General features: G+C 36.5%; 1 protein-coding gene and 1 long non-coding RNA gene across 5 annotated transcripts; both read left to right on the forward strand.

The window, feature by feature from the left end:
- The first annotated feature begins 5,285 nt into the window (after positions 1 to 5,285).
- Positions 5,286 to 6,098, forward strand: LOC148850703 (uncharacterized). Its single transcript, XR_016098975.1, has 3 exons — positions 5,286 to 5,419; positions 5,572 to 5,711; positions 5,909 to 6,098. It is a non-coding gene; the product is annotated as an uncharacterized LOC148850703 (long non-coding RNA).
- A 4,544-nt stretch (positions 6,099 to 10,642) lies between these two features.
- LOC148850704 (uncharacterized) lies at positions 10,643 to 13,828 on the forward strand. Of its 4 annotated transcripts, XM_088947713.1 has the most exons (6): positions 10,745 to 10,937; positions 11,097 to 11,129; positions 11,232 to 11,258; positions 11,350 to 11,466; positions 12,351 to 12,630; positions 12,907 to 13,828. In XM_088947713.1, the coding sequence occupies exons 5-6, from the start codon at positions 12,397 to 12,399 to the stop codon at positions 13,735 to 13,737; spliced, it is 1,065 nt and encodes a 354-aa protein (XP_088803839.1). In that variant the 5' UTR covers positions 10,745 to 10,937; positions 11,097 to 11,129; positions 11,232 to 11,258; positions 11,350 to 11,466; positions 12,351 to 12,396; the 3' UTR covers positions 13,738 to 13,828. The 4 variants fall into 4 exon arrangements, with proteins under 4 accessions (XP_088803836.1, XP_088803835.1, XP_088803839.1 ...); XM_088947710.1 differs by lacking the exon at positions 11,097 to 11,129 and having other exon boundaries at positions 10,643 to 10,937; XM_088947712.1 differs by lacking the exon at positions 10,745 to 10,937 and having other exon boundaries at positions 10,990 to 11,129.
- The last annotated feature ends 41 nt before the right edge of the window (positions 13,829 to 13,869 follow it).

Below are 13,869 nucleotides of genomic sequence, written 5' to 3' on the forward strand. Positions count from 1 at the left end.
ACGTTAGTAACTGGCCTGGTTCAAATCTTGAAATCTGAAATTTTTTAAAACTATAAATATCGCCCCTTTGAGCCACGGATACACAACTTTTGGGTATCGAGCCTGTCCATACTTTTTACTAATGTTTGTTCTAGTCCCAACTCCCAAGCCTGTATCTAGTCCATATAGTGCAATTGGTGCATCTCTCTTGATACCTGAATTTTTCAGTAAATGACGATCATCCACTTGGCATTTTTATGCCAAATTTCAAACCCAACCATGAAATTAATTTAATCGTTTTATAATGGAAAATTTTCTTTTGTTGGGTGCAAAAACTAGTGGGGACAAAGAACAAAACTTAGGTGGTTAAGGTCATTTGGTTGGATGGGTCGATGCCACCTACAAGCAAAATAAAGCCAATATAAAAGTGGGGGCAACGACATCCACTCGAATCCTATATTTGTGGTGTGGGCCTTAGGCCTAAGCAAGTTGAAGTAAAGACTCAATACCACAAATGGGCAGGCAACACCAAAGCTGGGCCGGCATGGCCATTGCTGATTCAGTGCCCATGTTAAAGAGGCCCACCTTTATTTGAGCTTGCCTTATTTAAAAGGAATATCTCATTGGGTGATGCCTTAAGCGGTTAAGCCACACAGGTAACACAGCTATCAGCCAATTTGATAACTGCTGAAGTGGCTGAATTGAAGTAGGGGTGTCAATGTACTGGATCTTGGTTGGAACATCTCAGAATCAAAATCAATTTGAACGGATTGGATGGATGAATAAATTGGACACAGTCCGGACGTAAGGGTCTAAGGTATTTGTTGGATTTGATTGAATCTGGTCCATTTATAATGGATTTATATTGAACTGGGTCGAAATGAACAAATATCTGGTCTATTAACATCCAGTGGCATAAGATAAGAGTATGGGTGTCAATGGACAAAGATTGGGTTGGATCCAATCTAAATTAAAACCAATTTGGACAGTTTGGACGGTTCAGACATTGAATTGGACCAGTCCACAGTGGTTAAAAGTATTCATTGGATTGGATTAGACCTGATTCATCTGTAATGGATTCATACTGGATCGGACTGGATTGGACAAATATCTAATGCATTGACAGCCGTATTCATACTGGACCGGATGGGATTGGACAAATATCTAGTCTAAAAGTTAATTTTCAGTCCACCGCTGGGAAGAGTCCAAGACTTCATATAGCTGGAATCAACTACCACCTAACAGTGGCTCAATTGGTAAGGTCTTTGGCTAATTATAGTGGAGACGTGGGATCAAATTCAGTAGTCACTAGCGTTGGGAGGGTATCGGCGTGTGGATCAACTACCACCTAACAGTGGCTCAATTGGTAGGGTCTTTGGCTAATTATAGTGGAGACGTGGGATCAAATTCAGTAGTCACTAGCGTTGGGAGGGTATCGGCGTGTGGACTACCCTTTCTAACCCTATGAAAAAGAGGAAGAAGATGATGATGATAGGCGGGACCAACATTAGATAATGGACCTAATGGTACTTGCTCTTATTGCCTTTTGTGAGTTCTACATTGTACATGGAAAAGAATGATAACACACCAAATGAGTTGTCACTTAAAGATTGTTGGCTTGTCCTGGTTGGCCTCCTTTCCAAAATCAAACAACCAGTTTCCAGGTTTAGGCCTCACCCATGTCACCATGTGACCTTTCTTAGCAGATGGGGTGGGTCCTTATCCCCTAAAAAAAGGATCATTCTTTTAACACTCCTCTAACTCCCAAAATTTATATATATATATATATATATATATATATATTATATATATATATTAAGCTCAGTTTGATAGGAGTATAAATATATAGAGCACAAATCTTATATTTTGTATTATTTTGTATGTATTTATATTCCTTCCAAATGGAGCTTTAAAAAAATCTGTAATAGTTTTCAGTCCATTTTCCCTATTACTCCCTAATCCCTATCTCATTTTCTTGTTTATCTTTGCCCCCGAAAGGAAAATTTCTGACTCCATCATTGTCATCAGATCATATCAAACTACAAATCTACGTGCCACACACCATTTATTTTGCATACGTCAACTTATTTTCTCCATGAAGGATAGTTATAGTTTTAACCACTCATCTATTGGTAAGAAGTAGCAAGGCTTTAGGAGATGTAGATGTTAGAGTGGTGTTTGACCTAGCCCAGGATGCCACATGTTAGGTTTAGTGGCTGCCTTCTTTGGACCACGTCAGCTCCGCCAATCAAGACCACATGACAGAAGAATGCGCTCAAGAAAAGAATTTCACATGAATAAGGAAACAAACTCTGCCAAGGAAAGGGGAACTCTTCGAAGACTTTGGCAAATAACCTCACCCTGGCAACTTCGGAAGCTTAATCCGACTACGACAGGAATGCTCGACTATATATAGGCACCTTTCACTCAAGGTAAAGGACTTTTGTCTCTCGACTCACCTCAGCACACCCCTTTTTCCATCACATTGGCTCGAACTAATGCTATTCCACCTTGCTCGTCCCAACTGATCCCTTTCTCTTATTGACTTAAGTGTCAAAATGCTTACCTGAAGAATAACTCCTCGGGCCTCTAACCCTTTTTGTGATTGCAGATCTCTTTAATACACGATTTTATCCTTCCACCTTGGATTTATCTAATTGACAGGATTATTTGATTAAGTCCTCAATTTGAAACAAATCGGATCAGACATCATGAGTAGGTGCATCTTGAAAATTGACATTCAATTGGTGTCTGCCCATATTACACCCCTCGTGCTGTCATGCAGATTATTTTGGTATTTTTACATCCCTCCAAAATGAAAGTATAGAATCAATATACATATCTACATGTGCACTCCTGTCCTTCTGTATCCAACATTCCAACTATCCCTCCAATCCGCCCCTCTCAAGACCCATATGGCTGAAACCAACATTGAGTAATGACTTTTATTTTATCACATCCTTCTAATTCCGCATCTCAGCAGACTTCAAAATGACTCTAAGGCATTATTCATTTCAATTATAGTATATAATTGTACAGTGGGGCTCGGATCTGCTACACACAACTCTTTCCTACATTTCTATCCACGGGACATTACAAACTGCATATCGAAAATATCTCCGTTAGGGAGATGTACCCAATACATGGCAGATGATGTTCTGTGAGTAAAGATGTGGGAACGTTTTGTGGATACTAGGAGTGCTTTAATGCTTTTGCTTTGGCTTACTCATTTGAAACTTTTCTCATGTCTCCTTTTGTTTTTGTCCACACCACACACATGTATTGGCGAAGTTGGCTCTCTCTTGTTCTAGGCCCATGACGTGGCTAAAGAACTCGATCCTTCTTGACCTCTTTCATTGAAAAAGGAGAACTCTTGCGCTTGGCATCAATGCTACAGATTATACTGGTAATGAAGCAGCAAATGTTTCTGCAAAGTTTGGTTTCTCTTGTCATAGAGATTAGGGGTTCAATCTGCCGGTGTGGATTTTAGATCAGTTAGGTAAAGATGTGTTGGGTTGAGTGTAGGTTGTTGTTTGTTTGTTTGTTTTGTTAATGAATTTCCTTTCTTATCAAAAAAATGCTATAGATTTTCTTAAATGAAAATCTTGTTATATGGTAGGGATTTTTTTTTTTTGAAAAAAATAACTATAAATTGTATTAGGAATAAAAGGATGTACATAATAATTTAAAAAGAAGAAGAAACCATCCCCATAGATTAAGGCAAAGCATAATTTCTATATAAAAAAAATTCTATGAACAATCGCTTTGGCTAAGCTGTCAGCCATAACACTGAGCTTTCTAAGGAACCCACCAAGATTAAGAATGCAAAAGAAGAACAATTGCAGAGGGAAAGGATGTAATCTTGTAGCTCTTCAAGATCACATTCAAAGTTTCAAACAAATGTTTGGTAAGGATACAGTTTCACTTGATTCGGCCAAAAAAAAAAAAAAAGAAGAAAACAAACACTCTGAACATGATGGGTGTTTGGTAAGAGGAAATTTTTCCTCAAAGATCATTTTTTTAGGAATCACCGATCTTGAGGCATTTGAAGAAAAATCCTCTAACCCATAAATTTGGTAGAATTAATGCTTACAGAAATCAATTCAAGAATCACTCCTAATTCCAAGAACCTATCTATTGGAGTTTCAAGATTCATCCCTGAAACATGGATAGCATTGAAAAAACTATGCGTAATTTTTGGTGGGGGAGTTTCAGACAAAAACAAACACCCTTTAAGATGGTGCTCTTGGAATGCTCTTACCCTTCCTAAATCTCATGGAGGCTTAGGTTTCAAAAGGCTAAAATTAATGAACCAAAGCTTTTTGAAGAAAGTGGCCTGGCGTTTCTTGAATGAGCAGGATAGGTTATGGGCTAGGTGCTGGAAAGCTAAATACCTCAAAAACAATAATATCTTTCTTTATTCCATCCTTTCTACAAGTTCCATTTTTTGGGAAGCCATTGGACCACAGTTAAAAGATCTAGCTTCAGAATGTGGTTGCCTGGTCAATGAAGACTCCTCTTTTGATCCATTCAGAGGGCCATTTCGGTTGGATCTCCCAACCTTTGCCCCAACACCTTAATCAGGCCTCAATTGCAGCTTTTATTCGAGAAGGTCACTGGAACTTAGAATCCCTTCAGACCTGTTTTCCCTCTCCAGAAGTTGATAGAATTCTAAGAACCCCAATCTACCCTGCTATTAATAACATTTCTTGGATCTGGATTTATCACACTAATGGTAATTTCTCAATCAAGTTTCATTATAAAAAAGATTTGCAAAATGCTTTGCCGATTCTCAACTCTGATATGAAATTTTGTTTAAAGCACATTTGGAAGCTGTTTGTTCCTCCTAGATACCAGTTATTTCTCTGGCGTGTCTGCAACTATTTCGTTCCTGTCAGATCTCAATTACATCTGGACATTGATCAAAGTTTGTGTGGCCTTTGTAAAACTCAAGATGAAACCTTAAACCATTTATTCATTAATTGTCAGTTTGCCCAAGCTGTTCTTTTCTCAAATCATTGGAATTTGCATCTGTACATCTTGCTTCTGTAACGTTTTTACCTCACATGTTGCATGTTCGCACCAGTTAACGTTTTTATAATAAAAACAAACGTGCAACATGTAACGTTATTATGTTAAAAACGTGGTGCAAATAATGGTGATAATGGGAAAAGTGAAGCGGTTTTGATGGTAAAGGAACGTGGTGCAAATAATGACAATAATGGGAAAAGAGAAGCCGTTTTGATGGTAAACGGTTATATAAGCCCATTGTTTTGGTCATCTCATTATTCTCTTTTGCTCACTTACACCATCTAAAATTGAGAAAAAAGTGAAAGAAAAATTATCTTGCTAAGTGGCACATCAAAGCGTCCAGACGTAGATGTAGGTTCAGCTTTGAGAGAAAAGTTATCTTGCCAAACAACAAAGACAATGAATGGAGGTAAGTCAAATTTTTGTTTTGCATGTTTAGAAACATGTCTTGGGTTTATCGTATTTACTTACAGCTTCAGCATTCTATAGCTTCTAATTTTAAAAACTCGCATAATCTTATCAATGATCATAATCTTTTTTTGCAAATTCTTGGCTGGTTAGCCATCGCTTGGTATTCTATCTTGGCAGGCTAGGAATGATCTGATTTTCAATAATATCGCTAATAACCCGGAGAAAGTGGCTAAGCTAGTGAACTCTCTAATCATCCTTGCCCTACTTCCCCTTCCTGCCAAATCCTCAAGGTCAGAATGTTTTAACCATAAGTTTGAATCAACAAACTGACCATCTCATTTTTACTGATGCAGGAAGAATATCTACTACTTTGTATACTTTTGGAGTTGTTATTATCTCAAGAAATTTATCTGTGTTAAAAATTATATGAGGTCGTACTTCTGCAGTTAATTCAGTTCTCCAGGCTGAACTATTTGCTGTATTGCAGGCGATTAAAGAACTTCAGAGTTGGTCTTATAATGAAGTTTGCATATGTGCTGATTCCCAGTGCCTGATAAGCGCCTTCAATGATCACAAGGACTATCCTTGGGGGCTTGGACTTGTCACTGGCTGTTTTTGAATACTTTTTTGCTATTAGGAAACTTGATGAACTTAGTGAAGTTTATGTATATAAGTAAAAAAGCTAACTTACCAAATGTAATTTCAAAGAGTGATTTGAGTATTCTTTCACGTGGCAAGGTTCCATTTGTTCTCTCCTTTTCTATAAGCCCTCACCAAATAAGCTCCGAGTCTCTTTTTCCACACATCATTTGCATACATAGGCATAAATATGTATTTTATTAATAAATAATATATACTTGTATTCTATACGTAATATATGCATTATTTTATATTTAATTTATATTTTTTATTCAATAATATTTTTATTTATAAAAAATTGTTAAAATGATGATTTGAGGCCAAAAAGCCAAAAACACTTTGGGATACATGTATCTTGTTAAATTTATCTAAAAAAAATAAAAAAGATCAAACCAATTGGATGTTAGAGTGCAAAGTTATGACCTCCAGAAATTTGTATACACATTTAATGTGCAACCCATGACCTGACCACCAGGTCAAATGGTCCAACCACCTTGGTTAGACGATTTTTGACCAGGTCAATAATTTTGACTAATTTCTAGGTTTTTGTAAAACTGGACCTGCAATCATGGCTTGGTGACAGTTTGAATAGTTCAATTGGCCAAGTCAATGGAAAGCTGAAAACACTATAGCATCTAGTCACACATGGGGAATATCTCCTATACATGTATAACATGGGGAGATGCTCCTAACGTGTGGCTGAATTCCCATGCTTGCAAAGTGTGTGTGCAAAATTTTTGTTTAAAAGGGAATCCCGTTGCTCGTGAAACTGCCCTTTTGTCATTGTTGGGTAGTGTTTTTTCGTTTTTGCCCTTTTTTGGGTTGTATTGCATAGTTTCCGCACTCCAATTTCACCATTTACATTGTTGAACATCGCCTAAATTAACCTTAAATAAGAAAAGAAAAGCCAAAAAGTAATTTTGCAAGGAAGGTGTGGTTGAAATGTAAAATGGCTTGATGGGCCTAAAGGTGTATGCCTAAAAGATTTGAAAAAAAAAAAAAACAAGAAAATTTAGGCTATATTTGGTTTGAAGGAAAATGTAAGGAAAGGAAGGAAAATGAAGGGAAACCTATACAAGCCTTTCATTTCCCTACCTTTTCCTTCAAACCAAACATAACTTTAAGTTATATCTGAATAAGCTTCAAGATTTGTGCTTTTAAAGTTGAAAAGCACAAAATTCTGATTGAAGGTTTTGTGCTTTTGGGAATCTAAAGTGGTCTGGCTTCACCTTATGATGTTTGGAATTAATGTCATTTTTTGAGAGGTATTTTTTAGAAAACGGTGCTGCTTTGGTATGCTATTTTCTCAGAAATTTCTTTTAAATTTATTTGGGACAGTTGCTGATTGCTGCCATGTAGGTATTTTTCAATGCCACATCATCATATTTTTGTAAGCAACAGTAAAAAAATAAGGAAACACCAAAAATGAGGGTTTTTCATACCACACCTTTCCTGATTTCCAAATCGTGGTCTAAGAAATATTTATATATATATATATATATATATATATATATATATATATATATATATAAATAAAATATAACACCATTTCCCTATAAGGTCCAAAGCGACACTGCAATTAGGAAAACCCAATCCAATCTTTTGCATGAGTTGGGCTTGGGTTTTCATTCATTTTATTCTGTATTGGACTACAGTACTGAATGTTGAATCCAAATAAAAGTTACAAATGTAAAACATCAATAAAAAGAAATCCGTTCAATCTGCTTAGGCCCAACCAAATACATAGTCCAACATGAGCTATGTTTTTGGTTTGGCAAAGGTGCCTTCAGCAACATGTTTTTATTGTCAAAACAAAAATAAAATCATACACGTTGGCAAACACACCATTAGATTTTGACCTTGTGTTGTGCCAGAAAAATCTCTTCCCAAATTATTTTATTCTGAAAAAAAAGTATTAAGTAAAAACAAAAAAAAGTAAAAATGAAAATGGAAATGACAATAAAAGAAAAATATTTTTTCTATTGTCTATTTTGTATTTATTTTTATTTTCTGTTATCTTGTTTTACTCTCTATTTTAATTTGTTATTATTTTGTTATTTTCCTATTATTGTATATATTATTATTATTATTTATTGTTTGAAATTGATATTTTGATTATTTATTTTCTTTTAATTATTTTGGTTAAACAAGTATTAGGATCAAAGGTATCCTTTTACGCATCTGTCTATTAGGTGTGATCATGAAAAACCGAAAAACCAGGCTGAAAATTTAAGTTATGTTTGGTATTTAAAAAAAGAATGAAGGTGCTGATTTGGTTTTGGTTAACCAATATAAAAAATCGGTATACATATATTTATAATATATATTATATTATTTATTCTTTATTATATAATATTTATATATATTTCTAGTTTTTATAATATAATATAATATAATATTTTATATTTATTATATATAATATTATGAAAATAAAAAGAAACCAAAAAACCAATGAACTGAACCAATCGATTTATTAATCAATTGACTTCGATTTAGTTTTGATTAATAATTTTCGAAAAAATCGATACTACCAATTTGGTTTTAAAAAAATGCCAACGATTACCGAACCTTTAGCACCTCCGGTCCCCTATTGTCTATGAGAAGTTGAAAATAACAAATAAAATTTAAAATGATTGCAAAACAGTGTAACAATATACTTCAACTGTAATATAGGTCTTAGTAATTGAGTGAAATAATAGGGCTATCTTAGTAAATGACGAAAAAATATTGAGACCGTTGATTGATGAATACTCTTGTATTTGACATTTCATCGAGCTAAGTTATGAAATGCCTTGGAGCTTTCATATTAAAAAGATTAAAGGATCAGAAACGCGGTGAAACACCATCTCCTCTATTTCGTCCATTAAATTGGGCGCGTTTGGTTCACCAAACGCGGCAGAACTACAGATACTCGGCTGCGAAGGTCGAAGGGAAATTGTGTTGAAATTTGTGTTGGGTTGGTCGATTTTGGTGATTTTTGAGAAATTGGTTGAAAATTGATTTTTGAAACAAGTTCTTTTAGGTAATGTTTGTATTCATGTGTGTTTTTTCAATAAATGCTGCCACATAAATGTCACTTCATCATTTAGTTCATCATGTTAATCTCTAATTATAGGGCTCATAAAATTGACATTGATTTATGTGCATGCCTATTGTTTGGGGAATCTTCATTTTAATGCTTTCCTCAACGGTTAGGCATTTATTCATTGTTATGTTGATGTGGTGTCTAATAGCGCCTAGTCATCAATAAACGATTTCATTGTATGTATTTGATTCCGTGGGTGTTTATGAATAGGCTGCTTATTTGTAATTTTTCACTTTAAACCTTTATTTGTATTTTTTCACTTTAAATGTTTCCTATTTTTGTTATTTGGTTGGATTTCAGTTTAAATGCTTTTTATTCTCTACATCGGATTAATACCCATTAAAGTGTGTCACATCAATATTTGGTTTCAAGAAGCACTGGGGCGTTGGAGGAAACAAGAATTTGACATTTCCCCAAATGCCTCATGCATAAAAATCAAAGCATTTCAGTTTTCTATCATTTATTTGATAAACGATGAAACCAAACATTTATTTCATTTTGTTCATATGCAATAAGTGTCAATGCCTATGTGGTGCTAATGTGGCAACATTTTTTCAATAAATGCCCATGTAAACAAACACAACCATTATTGCTTTTCTTGGTTTTGCAAATAAGTCAAATATAAACATTTAATGAATAAATGGGAGCTATACCAAACACATCCTTAGTGATTCCCAGATTTTCAACTATTTTTTGAGAATGGTGTGGCATCATATATGACATTCAATAATAGAGTTTAAATTTGGTCCTCACAACCTTTTCCAGCCATGAATGGGAAACATATTACTTGTATGAATTCACATTGCCTCCCAGTGAGTATGCTTGTGCATTAGGAATATCTTCTTTGTCATTCATGGGGAGATGCTCCCAATACATGGTGGTGGTGCTATGTGGGTACAACTGATGGGTATTAGATCCTAAGTCCACAATCATAATACATCCCAATTGTAATGGCAAATATGGAAGATGTTCTCAATCCACACTAAGACTACATGTAGAGTGTTTGTGGGGCGTGCTCTATGTGTATGGGGCGTTTGTTGGGAAGCGAGATCTGCTTCTCACAAAGGGTGTGACGCCTCAGAGGCACATTCACCATGCATTCGGAACATCTCCCGTAAATAATAAGTAATAAGTACGAAAGATGTTCCCGATACATGATAGTATGTACGTGTGAATAGCAGATACGGTCTCGTTTGTGGGCTTTTCTAAATAATAATTCTAATGTAAAAATAATTTAACTCTTGAGAATCAGTTCCAAAGTTCCAAACAGATTTGAAGTCTATTTGGCACGTTGAATGGGAAGGAGTCGAACATGAAAAGAATCTCTTTCTTTCTGAAGTAATGAGTAGGTCGGCCAAATAAATGCTCTTCGAATAAATGGGAATCAGTTGGCCTCAACCCCTAATTTCCGGGAGAATCAGAATCCATCCCTTCTGTTAGCCACGTGTCCAATTTTTGCAAATCTCCTTTTATGCCTAAACTTTACAGGTGAGCTTTAAGATATGCATAGTGACTCGTCGCAGATGACGCAATCAACGCTCTTTCCCTACCGACCTTTTGACCCAATTTGGGAGTGGCCGAGTGGGAGCAGAGACTCTTGAGCTTCCCGCGTTTGTTTCCCTTTGTCAATGCCCATTAAGACTTCGATTCTTCTGAGAAGTGAAGACGGAGAAGACATTCTTCTCTATTAAGACTTCTGAGAGCTACATGGACAGACGAACATAGGAAAAGGAGTTGAAGGGATGGGTTCGGGAACTTTTCTCAAGCTGACTGCTGAGATCTTATTTGCTCGGTATGTATGCTCATGAGTCGTGACCACGGAGAACCTAAACCTCGGATTCTCTTTCGTTCTCTCTTTTTCTTTTTTCTCATCTTCGGCAATCTTTTATGCATGAATTCATTTTCTTGATGTTTCCTGAGTTAATTTGACGAAGATTCCTTTGTTGCTAAGATTTCTTCTTCAGAAAGGGGAGTGAATTTGGCTGTATGTTATTTCCCCCCATTTTCTGGTTTTCACTTAATACGTAGAATATTACTGCTTTATTCGTCATAGTTGTTTACTTGTTTATTTGTGTTTGATTTACAGGCCTTTATTCACTATGATCTATCCCTTGTAAGTGTTTAGCATTTACCTCTCTGCTTATCCTCTTTTGTAAAGTGAAAATTTGGAAATTAATACGGTTTTCGCCTTGGGTTGTTAACAGATATGCTTCAATCCGAGCCATAGAGAGCGGGTCGAAGTCCAACATCCAGCAGTGTCTCACGTATTGGGCTCTGTTTTCTCTGATATCACTCTTGGAGTTTTAACTTGCAAAAATATGGTATTTATGCGTTTCTTAAAATTTGCTTTATATTGTTGTGACTATAAAGATGGCTCATTGTGATTATATAGCTAAATCAATTGGTGAGGTCTTTGCATTTGGTAATAGAGTACTCGTGGTGGCTTCTATCATTTTCAAGGAGAAAATATATGTTTTTCTTCTTTGTTTTCTTTTCAAACAAGAACCAAAGAAAGAGAAAAAATGAGAGAAAGTAAATTGAGATGGCTTGATTATATGCATAGAAGACTATCTGCAGCACCTGTTAGGAGAAGTTATATGAGTTACAAGTTGAAGAGTCTAGTCTAGAAGAGCTAGGGGGAGATCGAAAAGAACTTGGGTGGAAGTAATATGAAACGATTTAAGCGCCTAATTCAAGGGTGGTTATTGGTACTGAACACAGTGGAATGGCAAAACAGGATTCATGTAGTCGACCCCATGTAGTTGGTACAAAGCTTAGATGATGATGATGAAGAATCAGAGACCCTTGAATACCATCCTGAAATGAATAGTTTCCGATGGATATTGTGTACATGTTGCTATGCTAGCCTGTTTGGATGTCGTGTAAATTGAATTGATTCCATTGTGATCATTCTTTGCATAGTAGGACACAAACTCACCATTTAAAACAGGGCCCTTCCTGGTTTGTTTAATAAAATATTGGAATGAGGTCTTGTTACCTTGAGAATGTAGCTCAGTTACAACCAGAAAGTGATCCATTTCAGGTGACAATCATGGCATCCAAACAAGCTGATAGTTATCACTCCACTCTCATATTATCACAGCTGATAGTAATCGGTTTTGTTCTTATGTTTTATTGCTCTATTGTTTATAGCTCAGTATATTGATGGTTGCTCCATTTTCCCATTCATTTGTTTGTCTTATAGTGTCAGGCTCCCATTCTGGCCTCATGCAAAGGGGATAGTGTCATGCATGTTGGTGGTACCATACTTTGAGGGTGCTGCTTATGTCTATAAACGTTTTTTTAGACCACTTCTTTCCATGAGGCCACTAACATCTAGCATATGGTTCAACCTGAAGAGCTTTATCTTCACTACACAAGATGACTTCTTGATTTTCACTACAGAAGGTGACTTCCTTGTTGCTGCAGAGAGATACATCAGAGAGAATGGATCAGAAGCACTGGAGAAACTCATCGTTGGCAAGGTAGAGTTATATAACAAACTTAGCGGTTACTTAGGATGTCCTAGTTTACTTGATATCCAAAACCTTGCTGTAATTTTGGAAGAGCATCAAGAATATCTCTTGCACAAAAACTGTTAGGGTCAATCAAATGCTCCATTTCCCATCACCACTTCTTGGTTGCTTGTTGGAATCCAAGGAAACATGTACTCATTCTGATGGTGATTCCATGGTGCTGCTATCTGAGAGTTGCAGCGTTGACAGCATTCATTGACGAACTGTTCACGATTGTCATTGCAGGGTGACTTTGAAAAGCCAAAAATTGATAGCTTGGATGGGGAACCGATTGTGCCAACCAATTCAAAGAATGCTCAAAGAGAATGGAGTTGTGCTCTCTGTCTGGTGAGCACTTCGAGTGAGCAATGTTTGAAAAAGCATGTGCAAGGGAGAAAGCACAAGAATAAGGAGGATCTTCTAGCAAACAAGATGAGAAATGGAAAGAAGGACGAACCTGCTTTGATGCTGAAGAGAATCAGTAATGTTGATGAATTCAAAGACTTGAACCAGGCCATAATGCTCAAAATGGAATGGCTAGCTAACACCCCAATTGGTAGACCAATTAGGTGGTGCAGATGGGAGAAGCCCATGTTAGGATGGACAAAATTAAATACAGATGGATCTATTGATCCACAGAATTCTGGTTTAGGTGGGTTGCTGCGGGATCACATGGGCAATCCAATCTGTACCTTTGTTACCAAGGCCCCTCGAGATGGAATCTTCTCACTGGAATTATGGGCTGTTTGGAGGGACCTTGTTCTTGCGTTAGGCCAGGGAATTAAAGATATCTGGGTTGAGTCCGATTCAATGAGTGTTGTGAAGGTCATCAATAAAGAGTGGCCTCATCCTCAGAAAGCAGGTAGCTGCTTGAAGCACATATGGGAGATGCTAAGAAAGTTTGACAAGTACCGAGTCTCGCATTCATGGCGTGAAGCCAACCGAGCTGCTGACCATCTCGCCAGGATGGATCTTCCCAGCAATGATATAGTATTATGGCCTGTTGATTTTCCCGTCTCCCTTGTTGATATCATCAAGGAGGATGCCCTAGGAAAGGAATACCGTAGAAGGCTCTAAATTTGTTTTCTCGATTTGATTGCAATTGTAATACAAGTTTGCAGCAACCCGGGTTTAACACTGATGACTTCGCAGAGGCGGAGCTTTTCTCTTTGCGTTTCTGGGATGATTAGTTCTAACAAAAATGCCTAT

This window comes from Nelumbo lutea, chromosome 5, assembly GCF_056320005.1.
Source record: "Nelumbo lutea isolate HS-2025 chromosome 5, American lotus-T2T, whole genome shotgun sequence".
Taxonomy (NCBI): domain Eukaryota; kingdom Viridiplantae; phylum Streptophyta; class Magnoliopsida; order Proteales; family Nelumbonaceae; genus Nelumbo; species Nelumbo lutea.